The sequence below is a fragment of the Rhipicephalus microplus genome, chromosome 8, assembly GCF_043290135.1.
Source record: "Rhipicephalus microplus isolate Deutch F79 chromosome 8, USDA_Rmic, whole genome shotgun sequence".
Lineage (NCBI taxonomy): Eukaryota > Metazoa > Arthropoda > Arachnida > Ixodida > Ixodidae > Rhipicephalus > Rhipicephalus microplus.
The window spans coordinates 114709959-114732450 of record NC_134707.1 but is presented as its reverse complement, the minus strand read 5'-3'; the positions used below and the strand labels follow the sequence as shown (position 1 = coordinate 114732450).

At 42.2% G+C, this 22492-nt stretch overlaps 1 protein-coding gene across 3 annotated transcripts in view; it reads left to right on the top strand.

Moving 5' to 3' along the window:
• Nucleotides 1-22492, top strand: part of LOC119185199 (longicornsin) — a 312194-nt gene that overhangs the window by 95535 nt on the left and 194167 nt on the right. For 2 of the 3 annotated variants that reach the window (XM_075872493.1, XM_075872496.1), the window contains exon 2: nt 4103-4214. The exons of the other annotated variant lie outside the window; for it this stretch is intronic. In XM_075872493.1, coding sequence (XP_075728608.1) covers nt 4181-4214 — 34 coding nt within the window. In that variant the 5' untranslated portion in view covers nt 4103-4180. The remainder of the gene's footprint in view (nt 1-4102; nt 4215-22492) is intronic. 3 annotated transcript variants of the gene reach the window in all.

Here is a 22492-nt window from a genome sequence, read left to right as displayed (position 1 = left end):
TCCTCCGGTGTGCAAAGTACGCGTTATCTTGACAGCGTTTTGGTAGCATGTAGAAAGGAAATTGTACTCACCGGAGACTTTAATTCACATCATTTGTCTTGGGGTATAAGGACAGATTCTTGTGGTAGGCGACTGTGGGAATGGACTATTGATCACAACCTCTCCTGTCTGAATAAAGGTCATGTAACATTGTTCCGAGGTAAACTAGCTCAGTATTGGATTAAACGTTTTGCTCCAAAGCAATCAAGGTTTTGTCATGGGCTGTTCTGGATTCGGCAACTAAAAGCGACCATCTTCTTGTAGTTTTTGACATTACTTGTCCAACAATAACTTTAGATCAGCCAAAACGCACATACATCAACCATAACAAATTTCAAACCCACCTCCGTTCTGCCATTTCCAAGCTTGGAAATGCCAGTACTAAGGAGATTGCATCTACTATTGGTTCAATGCTGGAGGGATCTAGAAAAAATTTCGAATTTTCTATTCCATCTAATATACGATTCTCCTCTCGGTGGAACGATGAGTGTACGCGCGATTATAGAAGAAGAAAAGCCGCTTGGAAAAAACTTCTTAATCAGAGCCCAACAAACTGGAAGGACTATCAATTCCTTGCTGGCTTATTGAAGCGTACAGTGAACCACTCGAAAGAAGAATACGACAGTAGACATTTTGATTAACTTTCTAAATCTAAAAATAAGCGTGCTTTGTTCGCTAATCCTCAGACAAGAAAAGTACTGCCAGAACCTTTAGGGTTGCAGTCATGTGTCTTGAGGCCGGAAGAAATGAACACCTCTCTAGAAGACATAGCGCAAGGTTTAGAACGCCGCTTCACTGCTAATTTTTTGTCTATACATTCCGTTCTGGTAAATACGCATGAATTTTCAGAAGTTTCTTTAGCTGAATTGAGTCAGACAGTATTATGCTTACCGAGGACGGCTCCCGGACAAGATGGGATCACGAACTCTATGTTGAATGTTTACTCTAGAAATCACCTAATCTTTTGCTAGAACTAGTGAATTATTCGTTAGGGAACGCATGGATACCTCGAGAATGGGAACTTTTCAAAATTGTATTGTTGCTAAAAAATAAAAAATGATGCATACACGTTGGATAACATAATAGGCCGATCGCACTGACATCAAACTTAGTGAAATTGGTTGAGAGAATCATCAATATACGAAATAATGAACTTATTACCATGAGGTTGATTCTAAGACCCTGTCAAATCGGGTTCAGGGCTGCTTGTTCAATTTGGGATGCCCACGTTGATTTAGAAAGTCGGCTTCAATTAGCTCGGCTACATAAAAAAATGCAGCTTTACTTACCTTAGACATCGCTAAAGCATATGATACCGTGAAGCACTGTATTTCGATAGATCGATTAGAATACCTTGATTTTCCATCATACATGGTAGCGTGGGTTCACACTTTTCTAGCAGACACGAAATTTTATTGTTTTAAAGATTGGTTTTCATCCTCTACTCATACCCAAACGAGGGGAGTACCGCAAGGCTCGGTGCTTTCCCCGGCGCTATTTAATTTACTAATGAGCACCATTCCACGTAAACAGGATATAACAACTTATGTTTATGCAGACGAAATCGCATTTTTTGCAATGGCAGATAACATTCAGACCTTATATGAACGGCTGCAGACTAACCTTAATATATTGGAGAGCTGGCTCGATCGCAACAGCTTTTTACTTAATCCAAGTAAATGTGCCCTCCTTGTTTTACCGCTGCCATACCCTGTGAACATCTCTCTGTCTTACCTTCATGAGGATTTACCACAGGTAAAATCTGTTAAATACCTTGGAGTAATTTATCACACATCGCTTAACTGGCGACCTCATATCGAATATATCACCGAAAAAGGTGTGAGCGCCATTGGCATATTACGTAGGCTAAGCAACTACCGCATAGGTACGAGAAGAGGCACAGTGGTAATGATATATCGCATGTACGTTTGTCCCATTTCAGAATTTGGTTGTGTACTTTTCTCTGGAGTTCCAGCTTACAAGTTGCGGCTTCTAATTCTTATGGAAAGAGATGCTTTGCGCTTATGCCTTGGCCTTCCCAAAACAGTTGCCAACAATGTGTTGTATCTCGAATCGAGGGTCCTTCCACTTTCTTGTAGAATTCGTCTTCCGACTGTTCAGACACTTTTAAAAATTTGTGAATCACCATTACGGCATTCAGAAACAGCCTTTATTTCCACCCCGGAATCATTTTTTCCTGCTAGATGACCGTGATTTCACACGCCAAAATTTATATTTGTCCAAAATTTACTGGAGCCTCTAAACGTATATGCGACATCATGCCGAGTCGTGATAATTCAGCCCGGGTTTAAATTCAATTCTACGAAATTTTTTCTAATAATGCCAAATTACTTCCCCATAATATTTTGGATGGTTTACTACAAGATCACCTGCGCCGTATTACAACGAACGTTATTATTGCTAGAGACGCATCGCAATACGACGAAAAGTCTGGGGCTGGAATTTTTAGCCCGATTTTAAATTGGATTTATTCCCTTCGACTACCCGATTTCATACCCATTTTTGTGGCTGAGTTTCTGGCAGTAGTGCTCACCTTACGCAAGTTAGATACAGCAATTACATCAACTGTCACAATAAAAGATTCCCTATTTCTCTGTGCGGCACTTTCTGTTGGTGCTGATAATCACGTAACAAAGACGTTCCATGCACTAGTACCTGCACATTTGAGAAAAGTACGTTTAGTTTGGGTGCCTGGACAGAAAGGTTTGTTTCTAAATCAAATAGCCGATTCCTTAGCTAAGTCGTCAATCAGCGAACCAATTCTACACCTCTGTCCATCATCCGCTTATGTGACTGCTGCTCGATTCGGCAGACGTACCCTTATGCAAGTCTTTAAAGGTTCAGCACAAACAAACTCTACAGAATATCGCCATTTATTATATTCCTGGCGAAGAGCCTTTTGCCGCACTCGAAAACAAGAAGTAGCTACCACAAGGCTGCGTTGCCGGGTACCAAATCTAAGTTTCTATAAACACAGGTCTGCTCAGGCACCTTCGCCACTGTGTGCATTCTGTGATGAACTGGAAACAATAGACCATTTCTTTTTTACCTGCAGGCGGTTTAACACATTACGAAAAACCATATTAGAAGTACCTTTACGTGGTATTGGTATGGACTTATCTCTGCCTGTCATTTTGTCTTTTGGAGCTTCCATTTCTGGTTTCTATAATGCTACAGTATGCGCGGCCGTCCGGGACTATATTGATGAAACTGATAGGTTGCCTAATTAACCAGTTTCATTATCCTAACATGTCCACATAATTATATACGTATAAAATCAGATTATTGCTTTATTCCTAGAATAAATTTGTTTATGTAAATATTTGTATGCATTACATTAAGCACCACACTTTTCTAGGCTACCGGTGATTTTTCTGTTAAACCTCCATCATTCCAAATCTGAACAGTAAATTTTAAAACCACTCGATTCTTGGCCGATCCCCCACAGTGGGTATGCGCTACTAACAATACGAGAAAAACAACAACAACGAGAAGGGGCGTGCTGGCGCTTCGCTCGCTAGGCAGGTCAGTGGAATACAGTAGGTTGTGGTTCGAATCGGCACAGTGGATGAACGTGTTTTTGAGCGCTCCTGATCGACCGTGCAGATAAGTTGTTTTGCATGTTTTGAGCTTGCCTTTATAATAATTAGGGCAGCAGTTAAAATCTTTGTAGCACTCATTACATTGTACGGCTTTTCCTGAGGTCAGTCACCGGGTATTTACTAGTTTGTGCGTGTGTGTTTGTTTCTTTGTGTTTTTTTCTGTCACTTCGTGAGGGAGGTGCGCGTACATAGATTACGCATTTTTGTAGCAGAGCTTAAACTTTCTCGTAGGGTAGGGATCGTGTTTTGTAATTATCGAGTAAAACAAGTCCTAAGGACAATTGGTGTCATAAAGACATGGAAAAAAGACTGTAAAGTGTTCAGGATGTAGGGTTGGTTTGAAAGTGAACTCAAGTGTAGAAGCGGAAGGAGAAGAGGCTGACGCGAAGTGTAAGCAATGTGAGGTAGATGAAAAAATGGAGAAAATGATGGTTGCCCAGAGTGTGCTGCTGTTGAGAATCACCGATCTGGAGACTGCGTTGGTGGCACAGCAAGAAAAAACCAGGGCAGTGGGAGAAATGCTGCAAGTCCACCGAGGAAGCACTAGCCAAGGTGAACAAAGGAGTGGCCGACGGAGAGAACAGTAAGGCACCGGCAACCAGAACAGCGGAGAAGAGCGAGCAAGCAAGTTTGAAAAAAAAAAACAGGTTCAGCCGGTTTAATTGTCGCAAGGCCTATCTTCAGTGCAGTAGTGGTGGGGCTGGGAGGGGACAAAGCAGTTGGCGTCGCAGGTGCAAGTAATCCCCAGGTGCAGGACGCTACAGCTGAAAAGTCGCAGCATGTGATAATCGCCGGGGACTCGAATTTAAATTGACGCACAGAAGCAATCAAAGAGAGGGTAAGAGGTGACAAGAGGGTTGCAGTAGGGGCGTTCCCAGGACTCAAGGTGGAAGCAGTCATGAGGCAAGCGAACTCAAAACTCAAAACTACAGCTGATAGACTAAACCTCGTGATAATTTCAGGCGGTGTAAAATATGTCTTAAATGAAGATACGGCAGGACTGGCAACAACACTGGCAAAAGGGGTCGATGGCATGCGCGCCACTTCTCCTCGGGTATGGGTAGTGATATGCACGATACCGGAGGTGCCGGTGCGTGACGACAACCTACAAAGAGCGGGTGTCAACGCAAACCGAGAGATATGGAAGATGAGTCGAGAGAAAGGCTTCGAGGTTGTGAAAATAAACAGAAAGGTGCATAGGTTGGCTTGTTTTCAACAAGACAGAATTCATTTCGATGGAAGACTAGGTCATGAGGTGGGTTAGCGACTTGCAGGACGCGCAGTAGCTTTTTTGAGGGGGGGGGGGTTGCAAGCGGCCCATCGGGGAGCAGGATAGCTAGTAACGAAAAAAAACAACCAGGGAATACTCTTTGACAGGTAGTATCAACAGATACGATTCCAAAGTGGCACCAGTATGTAAGATATACCCATCTTACATACTTTAAGACAGGTATATACTATAAGATAGGTAGTCCGGGGCAGAAATTGATGTAGCCACGAGTGCCGAGTCAATTCAGACATAGGGTATATCAACATGCAGGGTGCCAAGAACAGGCTGAAGTAGGAAGAGATAGAAGAACAGCTAAGAAAGGAGAGGTCGATGGTATACGGTTTTGTAGAAACACATCTTGGGGGCATGAAGAAATCTCCTAAAAATCCGTACTACGCGAGGGAATATTGTGTTAGAACAGAAGGCAAAAAATAGGGGTGGTATAGAGGCATTGATTCATAAATGTACAAACTAACAATGGGTCAAGCAAGAGTGCAAGGAACATTCATGGCTAAAAGGGAAAGTAGCAGGGCAAAGAACACTCCTTGGTTTGGTGTACTTGTGGACGAGAGCAAAAACCAGATGAAAATCAGGCAATGGTAGAGTGCATAACAAAGGATATTGAGGAGGTAGGAGGAGAGTGCGAGGTAATTATGCTAGAAAATTTGAATGCGCCCATAGAAGATATAGATGGGTATACCAACCCACTGGGCAAAATGATCATGGATATGTGTGAAAGGCATGATTTGATCATTTGCCACAGTACCGAGAATTGTGAGGGAAAATAACATGGGAGGTAGGAAGGCTGCAGTTGACAATAGATTTCGCACATATGTCACATAGAATGTATGATAAGCTCAGAGGAATGCACATAGATGAAGGTGGCTCCGGAAGTCTGGGTAGTGATCACAAACGTATCAAGCTAAGTTTTGGAAGAGCAGGGAAAGTGGGGAGGAGACAAGATTAGCAACTACAGGGAAATTTTTATTTAGAAAGGCAAATAGAAATAGCTATAAACAAATTGAGAAAGTAGTCACTGAGGATAATAAAACAGTGTGGACATACACGAATCTAATTAGACAGAGCCAGAGCTGGATAAGGCACGTAACAAGGCACCCCAGAAAAGAAGACACAAACCGAAGAATTGCTGGGATGAGGAAGTTGAGAGAGACACAGCAAAACGTCAGGAAGCCTCTAGGGAACACGTACATGCTAAGCAGCGGGGTGAACCGACAGATGATGTTGAAAGAGAATGGAAAATTTTTCTAAGCTATAGAAGGGAAGCATCCCTTCTGATCAATGAAAAATTTAGAAGAAACGGGGCTCAGTGGAGGGCAGAAGTACATAAAAAGGATAGAAACGCAGCTGCGAAATTTCTGAACCATCTAAACTTCCAAGTAAATGAGACAAGCTCAGAGCAGAGGTTCATAACTGCAGCTCAAGGTGCTAGGCTAGAAGGGGACGAAACTATATACTATATAAGAACGCGTGTGAGAGAAAAAATAGAACAATAGACAAAGAAGTGCCTTATGCACCACAATATACAAGTATGAATTAAGTGGTGCAGTGGCTCCGTTTTCACAACGAGAGTGGGAAAGGACTGAGAAGAGCGTTTCTACTGTAGTACATCATCAGGCCCAGATGATATTCCAATTATGCTGATAAAGACATCGGGTCCGAAGTCTAAGAAGACTTCGAGCGAGGCAGTGAGCACAATAATAATCGATGGTGAAATCCCCGATGGATGCTAAGTTAGCAGGATGAGCTTGATCTATAAAGGAAAGGGGGTCAAAGCTGACAAAATCAAGTGCCGTCCTATAACAGTGACTTCAATGGTCTACAGGCTAGCGATGCAGATTTCAAAGAAAAAACCGCAGGCATGGATAGAGGATAAGAGGGTGCTGGGGAACTGCAGAATGGGTTTTAGAAACGCAGGAGCTTGGAAGACAATCTGTTCTCACTGACACAGTGCATCGAAATAGCGAAAAAGGAACACAGGCCCCTGAGGCTAGTATTCTTGAATATTAAGGGAGCGTACGAAAGTATGGTTCAAGAGGACTTGTGGATGATAATGGACACACTAGGTGTTAAAGATGGAGTCGCTAATCTTTTAAAGGATATCTATAAAGGTAACAAGGCATTTCTAAAGTGGGAAAAACAGGTATCCAAGCCTGCAGAGGCAAAACGGGGGCTTAGGCAGGGGTGTTCTCTGTCATCCTTGTTATCAATGATGTACCTACAAAGACTGGAGGCTAAATGAGAGGGAAGTGGACTTGCCTTCAACCTCTCTTTCGTCAAGCAAGGAAAACTTATTGAACAGACACTACTAGCATTAATGTACACACATGATATAGTGCTAATGGCCGACAACAAGGAAGATTTGCAGAGATTGATGAACATCTGCGCTAAGGAGGGAGATAGGTTAGATTTAAGATTCAGTAAGGAAAAATAAACAGTCATGATTTTTTAATGAAATGAAGGTAGTGAGCTTAGAATACAGGAGGTCACGCTAGAGATAACAGATAAATACAAATATCTTGGCGTATGGATAAGCAATGGGACCGAGTACCTAAAGCAATACGAAATATACGTGCCGACTAAAGGTAACAGGAATGCAGCAGTGATGAAAAACAGGACACTGTAGAATTACAATAGGTATGATGCTGTGAGAGGAATAAGGAAAGAGGTCATAGTTCCTGGTCTGAAGTTCGGAAATGCAGTCTTGTGCATGAGATTAGAAGGTCAAGCAAAATTAGAAATTAAGCAACGTGGAATAGCTACGCTTGCCTTAAAAATACACCAAATCGAGGAGTACAAAGTGATATGGGATGGACATCATTTGAGGGCAGGGAAGCCAGCAGCAAGATAAAATTTGAGAAGCGATTGTGAGAAATGGGGGAGAAGCGTTGGGCTAGGAAGGTATTCAGCTACATGTACATGAAGAATGTCGGTACAAAATGGAGGAAGTGAACCACAAAATTGACTGGTAAATACTTGGAAAACAGCAGGGGGCCAAACCAAAAAGAATTATCTGTTAAGAAGAAGGTGAAGGAAGCTGAGACCGACATGTGTAGAATTGGCAGGATTAACAAGTCCGCACTAGAGATCGATCGAAATTTTAAGCAGGAAATTGCCAAGCAAAGGATCTCTGATAATACTCGGGGTAGTTTTCTACTGTTTGAGGCCAGGACAGGACGATTGCGAACCAAGACATATCGGGCCAAATACGAATGGGTAGACACGGTATGCACTGCATGTGGAGAGGAGGAGAAAACTGCCGAACACTGATAAATGTTCTGTAAAGGGCTTCACCCTATAGTTCAGGATGATGGTGCAGAGTTTTTCAAAGCACTGGGTTTTAGGGACAGGGAGGGCAAAATAGACTTCAAGCGGGTAGAATTGACAAGAAGGAGGTTATCTGATTGGTGGCTAATATCAAGGCACGAGTTAAAATTAAACTCTTCACTGCAAAGTACGAGCACTCAACCTCGTACTTTGCAGTTGCAATTTAAAGAAAAAAATAAATCTAGTTTTGGTTCATTAAGTATACGGCTTGGAGGCACTAGCCACCGCCCGATCTAAAGGGTACAGCTATATCCATCTATCCATCTGTTCTCAGTACAGTTCTTTCGTGTTTGGAGAGTGTAGCAGAGGGTAGGTGCAGAGTCTCGCCGCTCCTTCTCTCGCCATTTGCTCTCTCTCCTTCGCAAACTCAATGCTGAGCATTTAGAAAAAATATTTGCGTAAAAATGCATTTTGTTAACTTTAATTTTTTTTTCAAAGTTTACTGTGTTGCAAAAAACTGAGACAGCTGTATTTGTAAGTAAAAAAAAACATTGAGACAAGGCGCTATCATGTTAACTGCTTCGCCTTTTCGGTGAGATTGAATTCTTTGTTGAAAGTTCAAGAGTTCAAGGGGCCCGATCCTATCCCCACTAACTCTTGAATCTTCACCTTCTCATCTCCCCCTCCCCCGCATCGCGCCGTCGCCGATTTGATGAAAACACGGGCAGTCCGCTACCGGTCATTTTGGTACCGTCGCACAGGTCTACACGCAGTCCGCCAGACAGCAAATTTATGAACTTAATATAAAAGTGATCACTTTTGGAAACAACAAACATTCGTGGCAATATCTTAGCCACTGCAGTAGTGCAGTGCAAATAATGACCACATTCATAATTGCGAGATCTCTACCTGCTGCTCACACCACAATAAGGTTGCGAGGTGTGCCGTAGTGAAGGACGGCACACTACCTTGGACCGCGGTGCCTCGATGCTGTCAGACAGCACCTCCCCCCATTTATCTCCGAAGTGTGACAGTCATGGCTGGGTATTGAACTCGCACCTTCAAGCATAACAGAACATTTTAAGTGCTGGTTGCCATAGAGGGTGTACTACTTATGAAGCTATATTGCTCAGTTCAGGTTTGCACATTCACGCATGACCATTACAGTTGTATTTTTACAATGATAAAAGATTTAAAGACGCTCATACATTTATACTTGTGTTCTTTACAAGAGCCTCGTGTTGTGAAATGAATCTGCGGATGCCTAGTGCAGATTCGTCACACCAAGAGGATTTCTAGAAGCAACCACTCTTAATCACCGTTTGCCTACAACACATCATACGTTTGCCATGCACCTGAGCAGTTTGCTTGTGTTTCGATGTAAGGAAGTTTGTAGATTGAGCTTTCTCCAGATTTATTTTCCTATAAATATTTGTTCACTATTTTCAAGCAGAACTGTATGTCCACAAGCACTACAGTGGATTCCTGGATTCCTCTAAAAGCCATAGCTAGACAAATTTAGAGATAAGAAAACCACATTATTCTCAGAAATATGAATACTCAAGTATGTCTTAATAATCAAACTAAAATGGCAACGGCCAATTAATGCACAGAAGCCACAACTTGGTTTGCCTTCGGGTATTGAACAGAAACAACAAAAAATCAGTTCATAAATTTTTAGTACAGGTATAAAATTTCACAAATCAATGCATGAACACATGATGGAATTTTATTAGGGCACTAGAAAATCTTGCACAACCGACAATATTCAATATTACCTAGCAATATATCTCTTGGTTATCATATAATGTGATACAATATTCTTTAGTAATAAGACTGTTAAACAATGGATCACAGCAAACAAGTACTCATACGGTGAAACGTTGCAAGACCACAACATCACGTACTCAAAAAGCTACAAATAAATACCCATATTACAGAGACTAGATGCACAAAAATCCTCAGAACTCGGAAGAAAACACATTTTAAAAGGGCCTTTCAAACCTTGCAACCTATACCATATCTTTATTTGTGGGTAATCATGACTAACAGTGCAGTATCGCTGTAGGGCACATAAAAATATGCACACCAAAATATTTAACTTTTTTTTTAAAATACCACTAAAGGCCCTTGACAAGGGCATTCCAATAATTTGGCAAAATAACAGAGTGAAAGTAACGGTAAAAAGTGCAATCTTGGTAATTGGCTAGTATACATTCAGTAAAAAATAACAACAACAATGAGAAAAAATAAATGCAAACTACAACATTCCTTGAAATTGGGAACTGAAGGAACTAGACACAAGCGGTAAAAAGCTAGAAGTGCAAGCCTAGAGGGCAGTTATAGAATGCCTTCTCAAACGCGGTACAATAAATACACGAAAACTACAAGAAAGTACACAGAAACTAACAAAAGGCATACGCTGTCAAAAAAAAAAAATCCCGAAGGGCACCACATTCACGTAATGCTCTTATTGAGTAGAAGATCTTGAAATTTCGTGGTGTTTTTTCGCCCCGTGAGATCTGATTGAGCGTGAACAACGTGGACATTCCTCCTGTGAAGCTTCCACGCTTTGCATTTTTGGGAGAGAAAGAGAGAGCTCTTTATTAAAGAGCAGAGAATTAAGACAACGTCTGTAAGTCACTGACTTGCTACTCTGTGTGGGAAAGGGGATTGGGGACTCAAAGGCCAGAAGCGAGAAAAAATATTAAGAATTAAAATGAAAAGAAAAAAGTAAATGTACAGAAATTTGTTCGTCTCTTGGGTGGGGACATGTGCTGAGAGCATGACTTATTACAAGTTTTCAAGGTGCCCCTACAATCTGCGTACCTGACTGATATTGTCTAAATACCCGAATAAAAGTTTCATCGCATGACTCTGTTGCATAAAGCTGGGAAAAGGGCGAAGGACACAATCAACTGATAAAAATCTTTGGGTGCAGTGTTCATAGCACGCAGTGTTCATATGCATGCAGTGTTCATAGAGCGCACGCTCGGCACTACGAAAAGATACGTTTTACAGTTTCTATGGAGCCACAGTTACTGCAATATGGACTGTCGACCTGATCGATGCGATACAGTAAATTGTTTCCTTAAGCACTGTTCAGCCAAAGTGGGCAAGTGGGCAATTCTGTTGCTGAATGGTCAAGATGAGGACAAAGGTATGCCCTTATAGCTCACAGTCTGCAAGTGTCAAGAACTTTTGAAAACTCCTACGCGCTTGTTTTACAGGTTGTCATTAGTAAATTAAAAAAAGGCTGCGGATCAAAAAGTTTCATAACTGTACAAAATTTTAAAGATCTGTATATACAACAGCGTTGCCTACATAGACAGCTCGCAAGGAGACTTGATTGAACTAATATAATCTCAAGCCATAGATCAGCCAACACTACAAAGCTGAGGCTAGTCGATGCTTCACCTACATTTCACAAAAGCTGAAACTTGTTGCGAACCCACACAGCATAATCCGGGCAAAAAAATGACGCTCAGCGCAACCCAAGACAATGCAAGCGTTTGTTCACAAAACAAGGCCAAATGTGAACCGGTGCAAAAGTTAGAAAAAAGCCTGAAGCATGGAAAAAGCATTTCTGATTTATTTACCTCTCAAGTGGGTTTCTTCCTCAATAAAATAGTGTAGCGCTCGTCTGATGAGAACATATGTACTTGTGTTAATGAGGGAAGGAATAAGTCAAGTGAACAAATGCTGTCGCGAGCTCTTTGACAAAAACTATATGTAGGAAAGAAAATATGAAAAAATAATAAAAGAACAATTGACAGGTAATGCAGTAGAAAGTTATTTTACAGAGAGGGGTCAATAAAAAAAATCTGTTCCAATAATGAAACAGGTTCCTGCATTCGTGGTGCAAGAGTGATCATGGTCGTTGTAACAATATATTCATTAACTACTAAGGTTTTACAAACTGAAACAATGGTGGAAATACAAGGCAAGCTTAATGAAAGACTTAGCAGTACATTTTGCCCTTTAGAGTTTTTATATATGGCCTAAATATAAGTACACTGACAAAGCTCCATTTAGCCGTGTCCCCTCTTGAAATACGGTTGCCACTGTTAGGATTCTGTCCTGTGATGTCACTTATAGACTTATCGCCAGAATTTTCATAGAGAACCTATTACTGTCAAATGGCTGTAAAGCACCCAGTCGGATGTAGCAGTATTTGCCTTCAAACAGAGAAGTCACCAGAAATTCCACATAAGCATTAACTTGCGATGGCGCCTGCGCAAATGCCTGTTGAGGTTGCTCTTCGACACGAACGTCTGAGGACATACTGGGCACTTCAATGGTCGATTGCCTGTGTGCAAGTACAAATGCTCTCTTAATGCGGACCTTCGAGAAAAGTTCCGGGAACACAGGTGGCACTTGTGTGGTCGCTCGCCTTTGTGGATGTGCAGGTGACTTTTCCAATTAACTTTATGTGAAAAGCTCTGACGGAAGAGGTGGCATTTATGTCGCCTCTCGCCTTTGTGGGAATGCACGTGACCTACCAAATGGACTTTCTGTGAGAAGCTCTGAGGACACAAGTGACAGTGAAACGGTCGCTCGCCCGTGTGAACCCTTACGTGATTTTTCATATGATGCACGCTTGGACTTTTGTAGTTACAGGAGTTACAGTGGTGGCGGCGTCCATGCTGCGACTTCTCGCCGTCTTTACTTGCTGGATGTGTGGACCAACCCGCAGCTGCACAAATAACTAACACAAGTAAACTTTGCACCTTTTTAAACAGCAAAGATTTTTAAGCTTTTTGTTGTGCCATTTTGTGGGACCAGCTACATAGTCAAGTGTAGTATAGTAATATAAAAATGGAATGGGAAAGAGAACTGAAGGGGAGGCAAAGTGATGTGAGTTAGGAGGGAAAGGGGTGAGAGGGTAATCCATAGCTAAACTATTTACAGCACTGCATAGCAAAAAATTTGAAATGAAAATCAGGGTGAGGAAGTGGTGGGAGCGTTAGGAGAGAAAGGGGTAAGAGAGTCATTCTTCGTTTATAGCATAGCACAGCAAGAAATCGGAAATGGATGTCAGGATGAGGGAGTGATTCTATACATAGCGCCATCCTATGAACACCTTCTTAAATATGCAGCTCAGGACGCTTAAGTCATCCAATGGATGTGGACTTTTCATTTAGTGTTTGTTAATTTAAGTTTATGGCATTGTTTGTGAATGATGACGGAGCAATTTCTCCATGACTTTGAGAATCGTGAATTCTGTCCCGCGTGCTGCACTATAATTTGTGAATCTCATGTTCTCAGGAGACTCAAATATCGAATGGCAGTGTTTACTGACCATGCTAAAAAAAGTGTTGCAGGGACATTTTCAGTAAATCCATGATAGCATATTTAAGCTCGGAACTCTGGAGCCAAATCATTTTAGTAACTGAACCAATTTCATATCTCCGCAAATATTTGCCCAATATTTTATGACATAATAAACTGTTAGCTATATTTTAATATATATACTTTATGTCACGTTCCTGATTGGTTTCTGATCTATACAGTGTCTTAATGTATGCAGTGTTTATACATCTAAGCATGCTTAACTAAATGTACCACACTACTCAAATGCACACTCCTATGTACAAAAAATGCATTACAACTCAATTTAATCCACAAATGCAGTCTAAGCAATGAGGTTGAAAAAAACAGGGTTCATAAAATAAAGTCACCAAACAACAAGAAATTAGGCAAAGAAAAAGCAAAATTCAAAAAGTAAATGCATATAACTGTGAAGAAATGCTATAGCTTAAACTTCTCTTTTTTAATCAGCTAATATAATGATACTTTACAACTATAACCATGGCGCATGCAAGTGTCAGTACTTCCACCACACTAAGCATGCCTACAACAAATGAAAAAAAGCAACTAGCTCAAACGTCCACGTGAATCTAGCAGATCCCATGAAAAGTACAAACGTGAGCTTCATAAAAAAAATCAATTACGCAACGCTTCTATAAATTGTAGAGAATACTGAAACAAAACATATATCACCTAAAGATGAAAAAAGATAGCAGAATCAAATTTAAAAAATGCAATGGGAGTTCAGTTATTATCAACAGCTTGTAAACTACAGTTATTAACACGATATTTGAAATGTAATGTGTTTAATCCAACAGTGCCCTCAGATTCCTTCCATATTCTGTGACCGGAACCTAGAAAAGATAAAAACAATGCATTGAAAACAACGAACTAAAAAAAACAGCAGTTATCAGTTTCCAAAAAGTTTGCAAAGCAGTTTTGTAATTCATCTTTGAAGTTTGACCAAGCTATGCTTTTACAAACAAACTCGTTTGCAAACTATTTTCTAACCAACTAACGCACAATAAAACTTCTTAAAATGAAATCACCGTATGGCTAGTCAAACATTACATGAGCAGTCAGAGCAGTTAGCTGGAAGCACATCTCAGTCTAAATAAGGCATATCACTTCCACAAACAGTGAATAAACTGCTACGAGCTGGGAGCATTTCGAACGAAATGCTAACATCGCGGCTGGAAATAAATGTGCAATCTAATACAGCACTGTCACTGGAACACACTTGTGGAAGACAATCAAACTTTGAAGTCGCGAACAGCAAAACGAGGCCCCATCCAACAAAGCAGATGTTTTCTCCCAAGTGTCAGTCACGCGTACGAAAGTCTTCTTTTTTGTGCCCTGTCAGCACCTTCAAATTCAGTTTTAGAACCTGAAAGGCAACTTAACCCCTGTGTAGTTATCGCATCATTGAAAACTAGCTGCTGCGACGCTACAAGGTAGTGAAAAAGTTCCATTCAAATCGAGGCAACAAGAAATCAGCCAGAACATAGCCAAGGAATTTCTGCTGCCACAAGTTAAAAAAAATAGCCAAACCTGGCAACCCTAGTTAAAATATAGTGGTGGAAATGAGCACAGCCACACATGTCAGTGAGTCGAGGAACAAGGCTATATCCTCCTGTTCACGAAGAATACAATCCTAATTTTTCTTTTGATCTGGCCAGAGTTTTGCCAGATAGCATGTATTGTTTACCGGATTATTAACACTTGCTCCTGCAAGAAGACTTCAAGAGGCCATGCAACACTTTCACAAGTAATCATCGAATGGCCGCGCAAATGGAATTTATTGCTTCGCAGGTGAAATGCAGCAAAATATTGTTAGGATTTGTCGAGTACCAACAGATACAAAAGTTAGTCGCACAGTGTAAGCCTATCATTTTTCTTTTCTCTGCATATTATCATCTGAGTGAGAGCACTGAAGCTACACAGTGGAGAAAAGGAGGGGCAAGGAATGGATGACAAAAGAGCAAGAGGCTGTGTCTATATGTCAGTGCGTATCTTTACATCAAGCACTTTTATTGTGATAGCAATAATACGGACATTCTCGGCTGAATTTTGCCACCGGCGCCGGCGTCGCTGTCATGCGCCGTATATGTATATGTATCTATATATATGAAAACGCAAGAAAGTAAATAATCCAGAAAAAACACTCCTCCGGCGTACGAAATCGAACGTGGGACCTCTGCCACGTGAGAGTGAAATGTTAACCACTGAGCCATCCCGGAGCACATTCTTTACCGTTCAAACAAGCTACTTATATCTTCCACTTACCACTGCTCACGAGCACCTCAGGGGGGAATGGTGTTTTCAGCATTACCAGCAAGATGGCGCAATTAGCGCGCGTCGCCACATTGCGTGGTGGCGGCTGCTCTAATCTCCTACGCGTACTTTGCCCGGCTTAGGGAACGAAAGCGACGCGTCCTTATCGCGTGGCAGCGATGAGCGGGAGGTCGTTTGTCTTGGCTAGCCTTGGGCTTCACGTGGAACAATTCTGCTGTAGATAACGCGTGCAAAAAAGTCTCCATTTGCAGTCTCCATTTGCGATAAGCACGCACTTTTCAGACACAGCAAAGTAACAAATGAGACGCTTATTCGCGTGCATCCGTACCTGCGATTACGTTTTGAGAGTACAGTCGAACCTCGATATATCGAACGGCGCGGCGTTCGCGAAAGAGTTCGATATATCCAGAATTCAATATAAAAAAATCACGAAAAAATGCGAAAACGACCAACGAACCGTTCAAGCGTGGTGCAGTAAATACTCACTTGAAAATTGAAACATAGTATTTATTGCGTTGGTTTAAAATATTGAAAAAGAGTAGCCTGCTTTTTGATGGCCATGGCGTGTTTGATGACTGCGTCCTCAATATAGACCAGGCGATCAATGAGTGATAGGCCGGTGTCTTCAATTGCGCTGCAGTGGTGGCGCATAAGGAAGCTACGACCTCAGCTGATGTCGGGAGCGGGGCACCATCAGCGCTTGCGAAATCCACCTCGTCAGAGTTTTTATTTGGCTGCTCAGCAGTAGCTTCGGCGACAATCTCCACATCCGTGAGCTCCGCCGTGAGCTCCGCCGTTCGGAGTATGGCCTGTCGCAGGCCCAACTCCGAACGCACGAACACTGCGAGCACAACGACCGATGCCTGCCGATGCTACGGGGGAGTAACTTGCAACAAGTGCGCAGTGTGCCGTTGACACCATAGAGACTGCAACAACTGCAACCTGCAAGGCTGCGGCGTAAGTCCGGGTGTAAAGCGCGCACATGGCGCGCCCATGCCGGCTCGCCTGACTGCTTTCTCTTCCCCGGCAGCAGAGCGGGCCGCTTCCGAGACAGTCGTCTGCGTCCTTTCCTTTCTATACTTTCCTCCTCAATCTTTACCTCCCACTCTCCCTTCCCCCGCGCGAAGCCGTGTCGGTGCCTTCGTATTGAAAGAAAATAACAGCTCCGCGCTTTTCTCTTCACTTTCCTCATTCCAGAACCTCTACCGCAAGGCTGCGGCGCGCCTACGCCGCAACGTTAAAGTGGCGCTCTCGGCGCCATCGATGTGTGCAGCATTCGTAAACGCCCGCCACTCTACCGCTACTTTCGAGAGTTGCGGGAAAGCTCGCCGCCTGTAAATGGAATGCGGGCGGTTTGGGGTGGCTGAGTTCGATATATCCACGATATGTCAAACTTTGTTCGAAATAAACAATCAATAATGCATGCCATTTACCGCGCGATATAGGAACCGTTCGATATAGGCAATAATTTGATATATCTGTGTTCGATTTATTGAGGTTTGACTGTCATTTGTTTCAATCTGCTTTTCGTTCTGCGCACGCCCTCTCAATCTTTTGCTATCACGCTCACTGCTTCGCCATTCCGGCAAAGCTGGGACTTTTTTTGCTTTGTTTTCCTTCAACGAACACTGCACATCACCCACTTTCTTGAACGACACCATGTCGAGGTGTAGGTAGATTATGACATATTCCAAAGACCATCACATCTACGCACACCAGGATGTTCAAATAGGCCAACGGCCGTGTCATTTGGGTATGTGAAGCTGTGCATTTCAATACGTGGCTTCCTTTGTCAAGAGAAGAGCGAGTGATTCCTAGGTGACTACACAGTTTATTTGTAAATTCTCTACCTAGTCACGTCACATGTCTGACACGTTTGCAAGAGCCTCGACTACCATCAGCAGCATTTCCTGACTACGCTCAAAAAATGTTCCAAGGACGCTGTAAGAAAATTCTATATGAACAAACATCACGCAAGTTTCTAAAGAGCTCTTATAGACGATAGCATTATAAAACAGACTAGAAAAAAAGAGTGAACCTATGGCAGATTTCAAAGTTGTAAAATAAATGGGCAAAGCAAAAGAAAAAATGGCATAATGGATAACTCAGCTTCTGAACACTAAGCGATTTTATCCACGCACAACGTTTGTATAATAGACCACAAAACACTTGTACAAAGTTGCACATGACAAGGTTTTCTTGTGCACACATGTAACATTTCCAATTCGAATTCGGCTGCTCAGATTTGTGCTCACACATCAGCGCAAACATATATTTTTAAACATATACCATAAGGATTTTCAACTGTTTGAACAAAAAGATTATAATGGAATTTGATCAAATGCAGCCCCTTCATTTTACTGCCTGCTGAAAAATGTTGCACTGATGGCAATGCTTAAGTCAGGATGTCACTGATACACCTACTCCTCTTATCTTTTCTAGGAAAGTATAGTTTAGCTGCGGCATGCCGCAGAAAGAAAGTCGGAAGTGCCACTACAAAAAGAACGAAAAAAAAGCAATTTAGCCCCTATTTTTTCATCAGGCACTGCAAAATTAATCCAACAGACAATTAGGCCGAATAAAACATCGACCTCCACAATTTTTATTTATCTGACATTGAAGTGAATTGAAAATTGAAATGAATTATAGCGGACGAAAAAGCAGCCTCTCCATTAACAAGAGTCATATTTCGAAACTTGTGGCTTCAGATCCCTTTGATGAAGAGGGTAATTTTTCAATCATTGCTACGCTCCTCACAAAATAGTATTACTGCAGCTGTGCACTGCATGCGCGCACACACACACAATTACAAAGAAACCAAGCACTCTGACCCCCCACCCCTCCAACTACCACAAACTAAAATCCTTGTTAATACTCTGATTTTGCCCCGCCACGGTGGTCTAGTGGTTAAGGTACTCGGCTGCTGACCCGCAGGTCGCGGGATCGAATACCGGCTGTGGCAGCTGCATTTCCGAGGGAGGCGGAAATGTTGTAGGCCCGTGCATTCAGATTTGGGTGCATGTTAAAGAACCGCAGGTGGTCTAAATTTGCGGAGGCTTCCACTACGGCGGTTCTCATACTCATATGGTGGTTTTGGGACGTTAAACCCCACATATCAATCAATACTTTGTTTCGAAAGCAGGCTCGTGCAATTATGGCCCTATAGGTTCAAAGTCAATGGCAATGAGTGTCAAAAAGTTTTAAAGTGAATTTAAATGCCGGCAGGACTTGTACAGTACCAAGATGCAAATCGCACAAGAAAAAATACATTAGGTATAGAATTTTCCTAAAGCACTTATCAAATTCAAGACACTGAAAAAAGAAAGCAGAATTACTTAAGTGCACAGGCCTTACTTTGCAGCAGTACGGATTTCCTTTGAGTAGTCGTTGCATGCCACAGCAGCACTGAGATGCAATGAAACCAAGGTGAAGGCAGGGTACATGTGGCAAAAGAGGTCTATTTGTTCCTTTTAATACATTCAAATTTAGAATTGATGTTGAAACAAATTTTACAACTGTACCATGTTTGATTACTCTACGAATAACATGATTGCAACAAATTCTTGATTGTTCACACAGAACAATTCAAATAGCAACTGCTCATAACTGCTGAACAGAAGTGCACTGACCAACTTTAACCACAAAAAGAGCCTACAAAAATTTAAGTGTTTTTAAGGCCGTCACACTGGTATTGGAAAAATAACATAAGAAAAGGGACCTCAACTAATGTAATCATCAACAGTAATAGCTTCCTTTCATTGAAAAAAAAAAGAAAAACTCGGCGTTGTGGGTGCACCTCGAACGTTTCTTCAGGGCAACAAAGAGTAACAGAGATTATAACACCTCCTGTTCAAGTTCGGGGTCATGCTTGCTTTGACCAACGTGCCGTGCTTTGACAACACAGTGAGAAGGTTTGTGAACAATGGTATTCGCCAAGTGCCGGTCAGAGTACTGTGCGAGTCTGCAAATCTTCTCAGATGTTGACAATACTCGTTTCACTCATAGCACATCACACAGAAATGTGAAAGGTCTCCATCATACTAGTGCCAATGTCACGAGGTGTTGAAAACTCGGAGGAGCACGAAAGCTTACTTTAAAACCCTATTAGGACATTGTAAAGGCCATGATCGTCCCTCACAAGTGGCCAGAAGTTGGCACAGATTCCGCACTACCAAACGACACAAGCATCTTGAGTTTTAGAATTTGGTGTCAGGGGTCCCTTAAAGGCGGTGATTTTTTCCTCTCCAGTCCGATTCCCCAGCCAGAATGGATAAGTGCAATTAGAAACTGCATGTAAAAAATCAAAGAATTATCATCCTAAATTCTGTTTCACCGACAGTGTGTACTTTAGATGAGAAATTCATGAACACTGCTAAAGCCAGCGTTTCAACAATCAGACTTGTCTTTTTCAAGGCTGCAGCAGGATTAAAAGTACACTTATTGAACTGTCGCCTCTAGCCGCACCTCACAATCACAAATTTGTCTTTTCGCCAAGCTTCTATCTTCCCCTGAACTTCAGTCAGTACTTTAGAGAGTTCACCATTGATTGATTGATATGAGGGGTTTAATGTCCCAACACCACCATATGATTATGATAGACGCCGTAGTGGAGGGCTCCGGAAATTTTGACCACGTAGGGTTCTTTAAGGTGCACCTAAATCTGAGCAGACGGGCCTACAACATTTCCGCCTCCATCGGAAATGCAGCCGCCGCAGCCAGGATACGAACCTGCGACCTGCGGGTCAGCAGCCGAGTACCGTAGCCACTAGACCACTGCGGCGGCGCAGTGAGTTCCCCATTCCCGGTGTAGTACTCTAAAGGTATCTTGCACACACCACTGTAGATCACCAGCTAGATGCATCCAAGTTTATGGTTGCGTCAGCATTTCCCCACTTCAATTGACCTCAAGTGACTTCAAAAACACAAAGAGTGTTGTTCTGTTCTGGCATTTCCAGTCTCTCCGGCAGAATTCGTGATGCCAGAAGTCTGTTCTTGTGACATCATAATGAAATAAACTTTCGCTTGATCCATATACGAGATGTTGCCAGTCAGTTGTCTCTGACCCCATTTCTACCATGCAGTCACTTGACCATTCTTCAACTGAGTTCAGTTCGTTTTGTGTATTGTCGGCTAAGAAGGTGGAGCAGATTAACAGTATAAAGCAAAGAAAACTTGAAATCCTAATATGATCCACACTTGGCACTCACAACATTCAGTTGTTTATAAAGAAACCAGTGGCTAGACGAAGGTAGCGCCAGTATAAAGGGTAGTGAGGTAAGAAAGAAAACACTTCTTCAAATTAGGAGTGGTTCAGGAGCATTTTAAGATGTAGAAGGTAAGCTTTGTGGGTGAAGTCATTAGTGCATAGCTTCGCGCGTGCATGTTTATTATGCAGTGATGACCAGTTAATAACAAGAAAACGGCATCTTAACAAAGACTAGAAAGGAGCACGAATTGCCAGCTTGGAATTACAAACGTATGACGTACACTCCAGAGAGGCCTAGAGCCTCTGTGATTGAAAAGCAGACGTGCCAGCTGGAACATGCTTACATTACTTGACAGGGGTCTCTAAGTTCGAACTGGGTAGGCTCGTGCCCAGGGCCAGTAACCAGGAGGCTCCTGTAGGCAACCATGTCATAGTCAAGTGTGTAGGCTTTTTTTAAAATGTTACCAGTGACTTACCATCCAGGCGATTGGACTAGAAGGTCAGGCCGAACCACAGCTTCAGCAGGTGTATGTGTTCTGCGCCTTCCCAAGCGGCGGCGTGCTGTCCCGGGAAACGTGGCCAACCAGCCTTCAGAGGAAGAACCATTGTTGGACTACTGAGGACTACCAGGAGAAGTCGCAGCCGATTCCCAAAACCTTGATCAATTGTCGCCAAGGTCAACAGGCCCTTCTTGGAATGCCAGTGTCACACACTCCATGGCCGAAACACCCACTGCTCCCCTTTCCAGTGCACATGAAACAGATGGGACAGTGCAATAATATTAGCCCTGAGGTTCACCAACTCTACAGAAGAGAAATTATTCACGTGTACCTGTACACTGTCGTCATTTCAAATGTTGGCCAGAGCTTATATGACACAAAGTTTGTACACAAGACGAGTGCAGTGATGGAAGAAAATTTTCACTAATCGGAGCAGCCTTTGGACCAGAAAAAGGGCGACTTTGGAACAGCCACGAGTAATCTTGTAGCAGGAAAAGTGCTAGTCTGGAGCAGTCTGAGGTGTTTTAGGAGCAGATAGCAAAATATGCAAGACAGTTCCTAGAACTCAAAGCGTCACCAATGTGTTCCATAAATATTATTATTTATTATGAAAGATATATCATAACCTCAAATCCAGACAAATAACCAGTACCAAGTAATTAGGTTGCTTATCAAATGCCTGTAGGACGAGCTATATAATGAATATACGTTTTCGTGCGTTTTTTTACATATCACCTAAACAGCCTGCATGTAAAATTGAAGATAGCCTAATGATGTAAAAGTGCGATATGCTAGTTCATGTTGCTTTGATGAGATGAGAGCAAGCAAAGTGTATTTTCAGGCTAGAATCCCTGTAGACACATGCTTTTCAGTTTCTTTAGGGCGTGAAAGTTGGTCACACAGTTCCAGCAGTTAATAAGAAAAACCACAATTCGAAGGAGCACTCTTTTTTTTAGCAATTTGG